The sequence below is a fragment of the Salvia miltiorrhiza genome, chromosome 2 (assembly GCF_028751815.1).
Source record: "Salvia miltiorrhiza cultivar Shanhuang (shh) chromosome 2, IMPLAD_Smil_shh, whole genome shotgun sequence".
Taxonomy (NCBI): domain Eukaryota; kingdom Viridiplantae; phylum Streptophyta; class Magnoliopsida; order Lamiales; family Lamiaceae; genus Salvia; species Salvia miltiorrhiza.
In genome coordinates this window covers 31,878,100-31,891,962 of record NC_080388.1, presented here as the reverse complement: position 1 = coordinate 31,891,962, position 13,863 = coordinate 31,878,100, and the positions used below count along the sequence as shown (strand labels likewise).

At 35.8% G+C, this 13,863-nt stretch overlaps 1 protein-coding gene across 1 annotated transcript; it reads left to right on the top strand.

Annotated features, from left to right (window-relative positions):
* The first annotated feature begins 1,796 nt into the window (after positions 1-1,796).
* LOC131013359 (protein DETOXIFICATION 19-like) lies at positions 1,797-4,815 on the top strand. The gene is made up of 7 exons (XM_057941422.1): positions 1,797-2,274; positions 2,763-3,307; positions 3,399-3,485; positions 3,554-3,610; positions 3,692-3,930; positions 4,013-4,131; positions 4,514-4,815. The coding sequence occupies exons 1-7, from the start codon at positions 2,014-2,016 to the stop codon at positions 4,646-4,648; spliced, it is 1,443 nt and encodes a 480-aa protein (XP_057797405.1). The 5' UTR covers positions 1,797-2,013; the 3' UTR covers positions 4,649-4,815.
* Positions 4,816-13,863: the final 9,048 nt, after the last annotated feature.

Sequence of the window (13,863 nt, the reverse complement as noted above, 5' to 3'; positions counted from 1 at the left end):
GACCCGGTCCAGATCCGGCCCGTTGCCATCCCTACTAGTGGGTAGTTCGGAAGAAACAAAATTGACAAATCAACACATAATTATTGTTGGAACATGAACTAAGAATAATATAGTACTTTTGAGTAGATTTAACATACTCCTATTTGTTATGAGGATGAATATTTTCTAGATACAAGTTATAGTCTTATAGATATGGGTATTCTAAATTTTCACCCATAATATAATGTATCCTAATTAGATACAATCAATCCTAATTAACAATTACTAAATTAAACTATATTTTTTTAAAAAAAAATAGTTGTTTGATAATACCATTTTTTTTCTCTTGCATCCTTCCTTTTATTCCAATAAAGATGACATTTAATTTTTTTTAAAGGGAAAAGATTATCGACGTACTAGTGTAGGTACATGATTTTTAAAATCTTATAGAATCCAAAATTAAATGTAATACCATCAGAACCGATCACCTACCCACCGTGGGCAAGTATAACGTGCCCACCACTGACGTGGCAATTTTAATTAGGAAAGAGAATTATTCAATCTTACTCTAATTAAAATTATCTTACTATAATTACAATTGTCATATCATGGTGGGCACATTATGCATGCCCACGGTGGGTAGGTGATCGGTTCTGGTAATACCATATCTTAAAGATATAGATCAATTTCTTTTAGCAGCAAGTAAAATCTTAATATGTGTGCGTGAGTTGGCCAAGCGGCAAGTGGTTAATGCCTAAGGTCAAAGGTCTTGGGTTCGAGTCCCCTGTGACACGACATTTTAATTTCTTTATTTAATAATGTAAATTTCTCAAACAAAAAAAAAAAAGTAAAATCTTAATATTGATATATATCAATCTTCAAAAGCTAATCCCATAATCATGCAGCTTAGCCCTAAAGCCTAACTATTCCTACAATTATAAATAAGCGTCTCCATATCAGTTCTAAACACACTAAATTAATCAAAATTCCTACAATTATAAATAAGGGTATTCATAACAGTTCTAAACACACTAAATCAAAATTCAAGAGCTCAAGAATTGGAGGAGAATTCTCTGCAACGAACTTCTCTTCAATATTCAAAGTGTCCCATCGAGGTTCAATGCGTTCTCAATTCAAGTCCAATGTTCGATCAAAAAATAAGGCGTAGGCATCAACATTATAAAGCCTAAAGCTCAAGTCAAACACAACGTTTGATCGTGAAATAAGGCGTAGGCCATCTACGTTCTCAAATAAAGTCCAACGTTCGATCCAAAAATAAGGCGTAGGCTATCTGCATCAACGTTATAAAGTTCAAAACTCAAGTCAAACCCAATGTTTGATCCAGCGTAGGTTATCTGCATCAATGTTCCAAAGCTCAAATCTCAAGTCAAGCCAATATTTGTTCGAGAATAAGACGAAGGCCCTCCACATTAATGTTTTAAAACTCGAAGATCAAGTCCAAGAGAAGATCGAAAATATATTTGTCCAACAAATTTGAAGGACTACTCAAATATTATCAAATGATCAATTAAAAATAATAATAAGAGGATCAAGTAGAAATATAGCACCTTACACAAATAATTTAATCTATAAATTTTAAAATTGTACACAATTTTATATTTGTTAAATTAAATACATAAATTTATATTTACAACTAGACACCAAAGTTATGGGATTTAATATGTTAGTTGTTGGATAGAATCCAATCACGTGATACACCCATGAGTTTCTCGTTTTCTTGCACTCTTCCTTTTTATTCCAATAAATTGATATTTAATCATGAAAATCTCACTTTATTGGATATTTAATCATGAAAATCTCACACAGAAGTTGTTACCCACTCACGTCGCTAGTCACGACAAAATCGAACAAAATTCTATTTTGGTGACTAAACTTACGAAGTTGTTTCTCACCTAAAAAAAAATTAAAATAAAATAAAATAGGGCGGTCGTGCATTTCACGATATGTACATATATAGTAGTATATAGTTATATTAGGCAGTGTTTGAAGTCGGGAAAGGGATCTTGAGAGGGTATGGATTCAGCTTCAAGCAGCAGCAAGGAGGGCACTCCGCTTCTGGAGAGGAAGCCTTCGGATGGGCTGCTGAAGAAGCTGATCGATGTGGCGGAAGCCAAGAATCAGGTGGTGTTCGCGCTGCCCATGATTCTCACCAACGCCGCCTATTACTTCATCCCTCTCGTCTCCGTCATGTTCGTCGGCCACCTCGGAGAACTCCAACTCGCTTCCTCTAATCTCGCCAATTCCTGGGCTGCTGTCACCGGTTTCTCTTTCATGGTACTCTCAACTTATTTCGATCTTCATTTTACTTTTTTTGCTCTCAATCCCACTTTATTGCTTTTATTAGCTTAACTCGATTTTGGTTTAACTTGTAAATTTATAATCCTAACTTGGTAGCTCGATTTGCTTATTTTTCATCTTAAACGACTCTTCTCAATCTCGGCTTGCTATTTGCTAAGCATGTGATCAAGTTTGAGCTTGAGTTTATTTAGTATGTAATTATATGGAAATGCGTTTGCTAAGCATGCAATATTCAAATGAACACCAAACATGGCTTCTTTAACTACTGTAGTATACATATCGGATGAACTCTGTTTCTAGCTCTCGAATTTCTACTCAAGTTTCTAAAATTAGTGAGGAAAGAATGGAGACATAATGATCTACATGTTTTCAGCTATGTTGATGTGTGAATTACCTCGTTTCTACAATCATTGGCCTATTGTGAAGAGCTTCTGGTTCAGTTGATTTACTAATTCTGATCCTAGGTAGGGTTGAGTGGTGCTCTTGAGACCTTATGTGGCCAAGGATATGGCGCGAAAATGTACAGGATCATGGGAGTATATCTCCAGACGTCCTGCATTGTATCACTCATCTTCACTGTCATTGTATCTGTTCTCTGGTGGTATTCCGACATTGTCCTGACTTTACTACAACAAGAACCTCAAATAGCAAATGCAGCCGGTTTGTATCTCAAGTATTTGATCCCCGGGCTATTTGCTTACGCTTTCTTGCAAAATATGCTGAGGTTTCTTCAGACACAGTCAGTTGTTATGCCACTGGTTGTGTGCTCGATAGTCCCTCTTGTCCTGCACATTGGCATTGCCTATGTTTTGGTTAATTGGTCCCCGCTCGGATACAGGGGAGGTCCAGTGGCAGCTTCCATATCTTTGTGGATCTCAGTCTTCATGTTAGCCACATACTTGCTTAGGGCCAAGAAATTCCAACACACGTGGGATGGATTTACTTCAGAGTGTTTAATTCATATATGGACATACTTGAAGCTTGCTTTGCCTTCTGCAGCAATGGTGTGGTGAGTGATTTATTCCTTATAATAAATTTGGAACTTAAGAGTTTCTGTCATTGGTTTATGATTGATGCTATCATATATGCTCTTATATCAGTCTGGAATATTGGGCTTTCGAGATTCTTGTTTTGTTGGCCGGAGTGATGCCAAACTCGGAGTTGAATACTTCCCTCATAGCAATGTGGTAAGTATCATCTAATTTGAAGCTTGAATGTTTTTTAGTGAAAATTCTAATGACTTCATACCGATCAGTGTGAACACAGAAGCAATTTCCTACATGATTGCTTATGGCCTCAGTGCTGCAGCCAGGTAAGAATACAAATTTATCCGCTTTATTTTAATGGCGTTTGCTACTGCTAAAATATGGCTGTTTTGTGTCTACTCTTGCAGCACGAGGGTGTCTAACGAGTTGGGCGCTGGACACCCTGATCGAGCGAGGCATGCCATGCGTGTCACTCTTAAGCTAACCGTTGTCCTTTCACTGGCAGTGGTTTTAGCACTGGCTTTAGGTCATAATCTCTGGGCCAGCTCCTTCAGCAGTAGCCCTGTGATAATCGATGCATTCGCCTCCATGACACCCTTTCTCGTGGTGTCCATATTGTGCGATTTTGTTCAAGGGATATTATCAGGTTTGTGTGTTGTTCATTGTAATGTTGAGTAATCGTAGCTGGATTGAAAGAGCAGATTCATTGGGTTTTGTTTTCACTGCAGGGGTTGCCAGGGGTTGTGGTTGGCAGCATCTGGTTGTGTACATCAATTTGGGAGGATTCTACTGCATTGGAATGGTTATCGCTGCTCTTCTTGCATTCAAGACTACACTCCATGCCAAGGTAAACTATAATATTATCAAATAAAATAACCATTTATCACTAAAGGGCTAGGACCAATCTGAATTGTCACTTTTTGTCATTACTAAAAATTGAAACTTCAACACCATAATTATGGATTAATTAGTCATGATAATCCATTATTAACTAAAAAATGAAATTAAATGCTAAAAGATAATTAATAATTTCAAATCTTCAAGAAATTGAATTTGAAGAGAAAGGTAAAAGAAAATAAAATAAAAGTAACACTAATGGAAACCAAAAAATGCGAATAATTCCATTGTTAAAGATCTCAAGTTCAAGTCGTTACGGTGATAATGCTTGAAGTTAAAAATCTCAAGTTCAAATCGGCTGTTACGTATAAACTATCTTGTATTTGGCACAGGGATTATGGATTGGGCTGACATGTGGTCTGTTATCCCAAACGATTGGCCTCTTTCTGCTCACCAAGTTTACAAATTGGAAAAGGATAGAGATGGCCAAAGATACATCAGCCAAGAATGTACAACACCATGTATGAGCCATTGAGCCTCCACATCTTCTTGTTTCTTATATTTTCTTCTTCTTCATGTGTATCCAATGATACAATCATTTTGCACATCGTGTATTTATATTTAATCTTGTTTAAATAATTTAAAAATAAAATTATAAATATTAATAAAAATAATAATTCGATTGTGTTTTCAATTTTATCGATTTTTTTGGATTTGATTTGATTTTGATCCTAAAATTTCTGATTACTAGATTTGATTTTAGCAAAAATTCGAATGCTCACACAAGGAAAATCCAACTCCATGTAGAACTATTTTATCCTAAATAAATTATTGGAAATTCGACATAAAAAGCATCTTATAAATCAACATTTTCAATATGTTACTCACTGAGGTTTGTAGTATATATATAGAAGGATGTATAGTATACATCTTTGTGATCAAGGTTATAAAGGATCACTAGAATAAGATGTTGGGCTTATCTCGAGTGTCTTACATTGATACTGAGAATACTCGTTGTAGTATGAATACCGCCAAGAAATGATTGCTACCTTTTAGATATGGCGTTCTTTTATCTAAAGACTATGTCTTAAGATGCCTATTAGGGTTGAGGAAATGAAGGCAGTATTCTACGTTTCCGCAGTAGATAGCTTCATGTATGGATTGCTATGTACGAGATCTTATATTTGCTATGCAGTTAGCATGGTTGTAAGATATCTGTATAGTCCTAGTTAAGGACACTGAACTGTGGTAAATTATATTTTCAAGTCCCTGACTAGAGAATAAGGATAGTTTACCAGTTAGACAGTTTAGTTCCTTTTTGGATTATACGATTTCGGATTTCCAGGCTGACCGGAATAAAGAATAATTACCTCGAGCTATATGTTTTTCCTTGGGAGGTAAAACCTTTTGGTTTGACCACTACCTCTAGGATCTAAGGGTGATTCCTAGTTTGCGTGAAAGCATCACCTTAGTGATACCTCAAGTGCAGTTGCAAACTCTAAGGAATCCAAGAACTACAAGGGGTCAAACACATGGAGAGTAAGTACCAAGTTATACGATTATTCGTAAATCGAGGTTTTGTGCTCATAGAATAAATTCTCATATATTGGAGAAACCTACTAATCTTTTAATAAAGGCTTATCGCAAATGCTCATTGAAAGATGGGAATGCGGTTGATGCCACCCACTTAGGAAACTTTAACTATAAGTGGGAGAAGTGTTAGGTGATTGGTAAATAGACACATTGTATACTAAAAGTTTGCTTTAGTATAAGTGGGAGATTGTTGGATTTGTATACTGAAAGCAAGAATCTTTTATGCTTGTATACAATGATTCCTATGTTCACTGTTTTAATCTCCTATCTGTTTGTGTTCATGATTGCATATGTATGTTCTCTATCTCTATATAAGTAGATTATATGGTGTGTTGTAGATCACAAAAGACCATATAATTGGAATAACCTTAAGAGATATAATATGATCACAGCCGATCGAGATGACCTTAGGACGAGTCATCGGTTTAGGCTGCGGTATAGATGGAAGTAGTTTGTCTTGACTACTTGTCTATACGGGTACGTCATAACGTATTGATAGGACCACAGTGAGATGTATTCTTCTATCTGACTTAAGTGAAGAATCAAGATCTCAGTGACTTAATAAAATCTTAATACTAATAAGATTTCAGATATATATGTTAATTCGTGTATCACTTTGATTTACTATGAGTGAGAGTTATATAGTAACTTGAGTACTCTGTATCTTGGGTGATAGCGGTTAATATATGATATTTGATTATCTGTATTAGTACTCGTATCCGATATAGGATAATGACATTCCCTTAAGGAGCTCAATAATGTTTATTGCGCTAAACCCTGCAGATTGATTAAGTTCAGGCGCAATAATAAGGTTTGAGTGGTACTACTTAAGGATTACAAAGAGATTAATTAATTTAAGCTGTCAGAGCTCTAATTAATTAATGGATGTCGGATATTTTAAATACGGGGATTTAATAAGTCTAAATACAAGCCCCGACTCATCACCAGCAATAAAGGGGTAAGTCAATATTGGTTCTCTAGTGGAATGAACTAATATTTATAAATTAATTATATATGGTCTGGGCTGACCATAGATAATTAATTTATTTGAGGCCCATCTTTATTCCTTGTATCTGGTCCCTGGACTGGCCCAAAGTCTCCTAGCCCTAGTACAGGGAGAAATCGTTCTCTACACTAAATCTGCGCCCTCTACACGTATTTATTTATTTAAATACAACTGTCAGCTCTCAAAAAATATACACTAATTAATTAGGGTTTTGAGAGAGCAGAGAGGCGCCAGAAATGTGTAGGCACATTCTCCCTTGGGACTTTCATAGATCGTTGTCCATCCAACGGTGAAAGCTGAGCGGGATACAGTTCAGAAGATCTGAGCTGGAGTCAGATTTTCGCAGGAAATCAAGTTTTGGCAGTTTCGGGAGAACGACCATAACTTCCTCCACATAACTCCGATTCAGGCGAAACAGGCGGCCACGGAAAGCTCTCTCGAAGTCGAAGAAGTCGTATTTCTGGACAAAATACGATTTGAGGACGTTTGAGGCTTCAAACGAAGGCTTGAAGCTGACTGGTCTGTTAAGCTGTGAGTTTGACGAATTCTTCTGAATTCTTCAGGTATTTCTGAACACCAACGTGCAACACTTAAATTCATAGGGGCATGTTAGGGATTAATCGTTGTATGATGAATTAATAATAATCCAAGAAACGATCATCGGGCATTAGAGTATTAATTCAATTTAATATTCCTTCAAATGATGCATCCACCGTTGATATTCATGATCCAAGGATTGAAGATGGTTCTTCGTTCTCATTTTAAATCTCGGTTCTCATTTGAACCCCACTCTCTCTCTCTCTCTCTCTCTCTATATATATATATATATATAGGGATGTATATATATAGGGAGAGGTTCAAGAAAAAACCAATAAATAAAAGAAGAACAGAGAACCATGCATTTTCAGTCATTCGATCATGAAGATCTACGGTGGATGCATCATCTTGTTGGATGATTGCAGATCCTGAGTTCGAATCCTGAAGGGAGCAATTCTTTTTATTTTTTTGAGTGCATTAATTTTAACAGCGAAAGCATTAATTTTTATAGTGGATGCATTAAATTTGATGATTCTCACGTTCTCACAAATAATATAGTTCTCTCTAGAACCATACCCTATATATATATATATATATATATAGGGGAAGGCTAGGGTGAAAACACCCCTTAGTGTATAAAATAGGAACTAATCTTAACCCTTGATCTAAAAATCTGGACGGTTGAGATTGTGAATTATTTAGCTATCTAGTTCGAAGGTCATATACGTATGATTCACACCAAAGTTTTTTACAAGGGCTTTTTTGGTATAGTATTTCCCCGAAAATTGTGCTCAATAAATAAGGAAAATCAGATTTTATATGATTGCTATGGAGAATTAATTTAAAATCAATAAAATGAATCATTTTAGGGTTTAGTTTCTACCATTTTTTGCAGGCAATTTTCTTCATATTTCGTCTGCAGATTCATTCCGCAGAGAACAGAAATTTATAACCCCAAAAAAGTAGGCGAAACTAATCCCATGTTTTAATGATGAAGACAAAATCGAAGAGCTCCGGTGAGTGAGTTGTGATGTGCGATTTCTCTAATGGTTTAAAGTATTTGTATATTTGCTTACGAATTTGCATGTTTGCTTGATTCATAGACTGTACTTGTACAATTTTTAATTCGCGTGAATTAGTTTGTTAGTTTAAATGGTTTTGTCAGATTTATAATTTAATAAACAAATTAATTGGTGTCAGAACAATATTGTGTGAGATGTCATTTTATTTTTTGTAGTGGATCTACACATATCAGTTTTTTTAAGGAATTCGTCTAATTGCAACTTTTCTATTAGGTTTGTTATTTCTTTTTTCAATATATGTGTATTCTTGAGATCTTTGAGATTGTAAGATATGAATTAATCGAAACTTTGGGTTTATTTTCTGGTGTTTCCCCTTTTTTTTTGTAGATGACATGTCACAATGATGATTTTCGGGGGTATTAATGCGAATTTAATAATATTCATTTGTGTAATCATTATCTGATGATGTCCACAATGTGAATCGGGACATCATTTGTTCATGAACATATATGTGTTTTACCAGAATTGCAACCATGAATTAGAACTCTGTACTTTGTGTGAACCCGCGTGTTCAAAGGAAGATATTGCTAAATTATGAGTTTTTTGAATTACTGATATTAATTATGAATCAGTTTTGTTCTTGATATGAATTTGTTGTATGAATCACTCTTACATGTTGGCCTTGAATCAATTTTAGATGTTGTATGAATCCATAATTATGAAATTGCATATACGAACTTTATTAGCGTGAACCATGTTGTAATCTGAAAATATTTTGTGTCGTGTCTGAATTGACATCTGTTTTGTGTATTCTGATTGTTTAGCTGATGATTGCCAGCTCATTAGGTAGTAATTGATTAGAAATGGATACAAGTTTGCGTGGGTGATGAGTGTGAACCCAACTGATATTAGATATGCGTTTGTGTGAGTGTGATAAATTTATATCTTTGAGGTTCTGTGAAGCCACAATATGTGTGCATAACGAAAGAAATTTGCGCGTGAATTGCAGCAATGTGCCCAAAAAGGGGAAAAGGTATAGTAATTCGGGAGATACAATAGACAGACAAGTGAAGGTTTGTTTATGTGACTTGTCCAGTATCAAGTTTGTTTTATGCAAGGAGATACAATTCCTCATCTTTATGCAGCACGAACTAAGCATAGGAATGACCCATTGCTAACAGAGTTGAAGCTTGCAATGATAGACGGTATGTTAAATTGTTATTAATTTAAGAGTGGTTTAGGTTGTACTTTTTTTCTATATTTAGGTGGTACTTGAATTTTTGCATTATGTGGTTATATGTTTTTGGTTATGTTTGTGTATTTTTTGAATTATTTAGTTGTTTGAATGAATTAGGAGTTTTGAAAAAGAGTAAAGAAATGAAGGTTGCAAAGCAGTCTGGTGAAGATAATTCAGACACTTCGGTTGATGTTGGAGGTCTACCGTCGCTGTTATAAAAAAGACAAGGAACGAGAAGCGCAAAGCGGTGATGGTGAATTACAAGGAGTGGGTTGTCAGACGTCCAGAACATTAGTCGTCCTTGTTGAACGAGATGAACGAGCATCAAAAGCAGTGGCGACATTAGGATTTAATTATTTGTTGGATCTTCCTATCCAGGATCTACCCGAGAAGCTTAACTACTGGGTGATGGATAGTTACAGACTTATTTGTGCTTTGGTTTCGCATTTGGTGTGGTAAATTGAATTCTTAGTGATACATTGGAGGTTTTGACGAATGTTGTTGATTATTCTAGATTATTTAGTACATTATGAAATTATGATGAATGTGTGGTCATTTATTTTGTACGAAGTAATAAAGATTGAATATTTTCCGTTTACGAAGATAAAATGCACAAACTAATAGGTTACAAAGTATGAAATACTGTCCATGGTTTTTTGTATGAAGTACTAACTATGGGGTGAACTGTGTCACACCCCAATTCTTGAAGGAATAAATATAATCGAGGTGTGAATAATTCATAGAAATAAACAAGGGAAAAACCTTGTTAAAACCGAAATAGGATTGAAAGTCGGGCTATGCCCCTTTGGATCACAAGTTTTGTTTCATGCTTCTGACAACCGACATTCATTGGCATAAATTTAGTAGTGAAGAGTCTAAGCTCGGTCAAGTATATCATTTGAAAGTTAACATAAAGATCTTAAGTTGGGATAACAAAAGACGGATATGAGTGAATGCTACAGCGGAAGTCTAAAATAGGAATTTAAACCTTAGCCTCAGCTCCGCCCTGTCAGCACCAGCCAGCCAACCTGAAAACATTTGAAAGTATTTTTGGGCTAAGTACTAAAGTACTCAGTGGGCATGCATTTTCATAAACATTTCATATTTTTTTTTTCTTAAAGACAGTTTATCCAATCATACTTGACATAACTTAGAAGGTTTTAAATTGAAAGAACTTCTAAGCATGTTAAAATAATTTATTTCATTTGTGCGCACATGTCACACTCCCTTTCTGTTACTCGCTGTGATCCCGGACCTTTTAGCCACCGACGGATCCATTTCTCCCATTGCACTTGCCCTGAGGACGTAACTCAGACAAGTTGAATTGACCTCGGGACGCTACCCAGGCAGGCCCTTACATTACATGCTTCGGAACACATCCAGCAAGCACCCTTATAACGCCTCTTAGTTAGTGCCCGATGGAGATCAACCCACCAGGTCAGCTAACGAGTGTACATAATTCTCAAACAACGTGTTAGGTCATAAGAGAACCTCAATTGATTAACTTTGCGAGCCTTAAACAGAGCAGAGTGCACATAAATATTTTATTGGATAAACAGTTTTCATTTCATTGAATAAATAATTTGCATTTTAATGAAACATTTAGAGCTTAATAACTCAATCATACTTTATACATTTGGAAAGTAAGCCCACCTGCTTAGGCAAAGCCTGTCGTTTAACTTAACTCTGAATCGGAATAGCAGTGCTAATCCTCCTGACGTTCAAAGCCTACAAGAAATCTATTCTTAATAGGTCTCTTAATCTAAACTCAAGTCATGGTGTAGTGCTCATCATCCTATGATTCACTTAGCCGGGTTTTCAAAATTTAAAGAATAAATACTTGAAAACAATTCTCTTGAGTTAAGAACACCAACAATATTCTTACTCGTCTTTCTTTTGAAATCGGAGTTTTAAATAACCAATTAAAACATGATGCAATGCATGACTCCAGAAACTGAACACGAACAACAGCCTTAAGTTCATGCAAACTCTAACATTTACACTTCAAAACTTCATCATGCTCATCAACCATCCTAGAACACAAACACATCAAAACCCTTAACATGCATCATCTTCAACCTCAAACTTTCGTAAAAAAAATGGCAGCCTTGAACTTCAAACTTTGGCAGCCAAGATCTTCATAAAAACATGTTATTTTCATGCTTGGAAGACTATGAATTTAAAGCACAACAATCCTAGCATGCTCCTAAGCACAAACAACAAGTTACAACAATCAAATGGAAATCAAAGGATGAAGAGCAATGAAGAACAAAAGCGGGCTGCCCATCTGGGTTCCCTAGCTACGGTTCGAACCGATCTTAACTCTTTCATTAAACATGCTCGATAATTACCCAAGAACAACATTTTAAAAATTCACATCAATCCGACAACGTTTGAAAAAAAAGTCGAGAATCGACGTTTTTTCTACGTCGACGAAAACTGAGAATTAAACCATCAAAACGTAGGTTAAGCTGTTACCTACTTGAATCTATGATCGAAATAATGATCGGGGCTCGTCTCGGCACTCAAATCGGAGCTTGAAACCACCGTCCAAGCTAAAAATGGTGTTTGGCGTGATAAGTAGGTGTTTGAGTGTGAGTGTGTGAGAGAGAGATAGAGAATGAGTGTTGTGGGCTGCCAACAGCCGTGTATTTAACAAATGAGGCTGCTGGGCGGTTGGGTGGGGTGGTCATGGGTAGGGTAGGTTAGATCTTTTAGGATATTATCCCACTTAGTTGTTAAATATCCCGTTTCGTCTCGTTTTAACGACTAATTACCCACATTCTTCGTTACTCGCCCTCTCAACCTCTACTCAATTTCATTACACTCGTAATTCTATATAAATATAGAAAATGCAAGCTCGTTCTCGAAATTCTGATAAACGAGATCTACACGTTTATCGAGAAATTCCGATTTACTATTCACTCGTCGTTCAAAAATAAAAACTTTCATTTTTGGACTCGTATCGAAAAACTAAGAATATTTCTCGACGACGTGCACGTAAGATTTTGAAAGTCGACAAAAAGACGAAATAGCAGTATTTTACTATTCATCATCAAAAAGTCAAAAATTTCAAAAACGTCGTAACGGACTCAGATCTCACTTCCGAGTTCACCGTTCTCATTCAAATAATTATCTCGAATTATTCGAATACTCAAACTCAAGCAATTAAAAGCTTAAGGCCCAAATAAAATTAAAGCTCACTCATAAAAATGCTTGAATGCTTAATTAAATAAATATGCAAAGCATATAAATTTAATTACTAAATTTACAAATACTTTTGTAAATCATTTTTGTTGGAATTAAAATAATTTCTTTTTCTCAATCCGGCGTGAATCGTCTCAAATCTAAGTTCAAAAATTATTCTAAACTTAATATTAATGGGCGGGGTATTACATCCCTCCCTCCTTATAAAAATTCCGTCCTCGGAATTACATATCTGGTATTCTAACTTGTGATACTAGTCGTTCGTTTCATTCATCTCTTTTGTGGCCTTTTCCATCCTGTGATGGTTCCACTTCTTGACGAGAACAATATTATTGTCTCGTAAAACTTGAACCTTGCAATCAAGTATCTGGATTGATTTCTCTTCATAACTTAGGTCCTGGCTAGGACTATCTCATCTTGCTTCTTTGATTCTTTACTAGATGTGATCGACTTTCTCGACCAGCCTTGATACTAGTTTCGGATCTATCACTGGTGCAGGTACACAACTTGATAATGCCTCCAAACGAAGAACAATTCTTATACTGAATGAGACAGGGTAGCCAATCAGTTCTCCTTATTGGTACTCAAATACTTTATCTTAGCCAGTCTTTCGACTCATGGCGTCTGTTGTCACCTTTGCTTTCTTAAGTCGTGACTGATGGTACAATCCAAAACTTTTACTAGTTCGAGTCATCTCTATTGACTTGAGCTCAAATTGTATTACTCGAAAGATACTTCAAATTCTTGTGATCGGTAAAGATTTCACTCTTAGCTCCGTAGAGATAGTGTTTCCAATTTCTCGATGCGTACACAACAACAGCGATTCCTAAGTCATAAGTCAGGTAATTTAACTCATGTGGCTTTGATCACCAAGATACTTATGTTATCACTTTGTTTTTGAACTTGTATCAAACTCAATCTAGTCTCAACTTTCAGTCACGTGCGCAATTCACGAATCCTTCTTTATCTGATTGGCATTCAATGGTGCTTCTCATTCTTCGATTATTTCTACTTGACAGGGGTCCCTCTTGTTTCCTTCAGTTAACACGATGAGTTTGTGAAACTTCACTTCTTTCAATTGGGTCAAACGAGCCATCCGTCCTTGAGAGAGGACATCTATCCGTATGAGCTTGCTTAAAC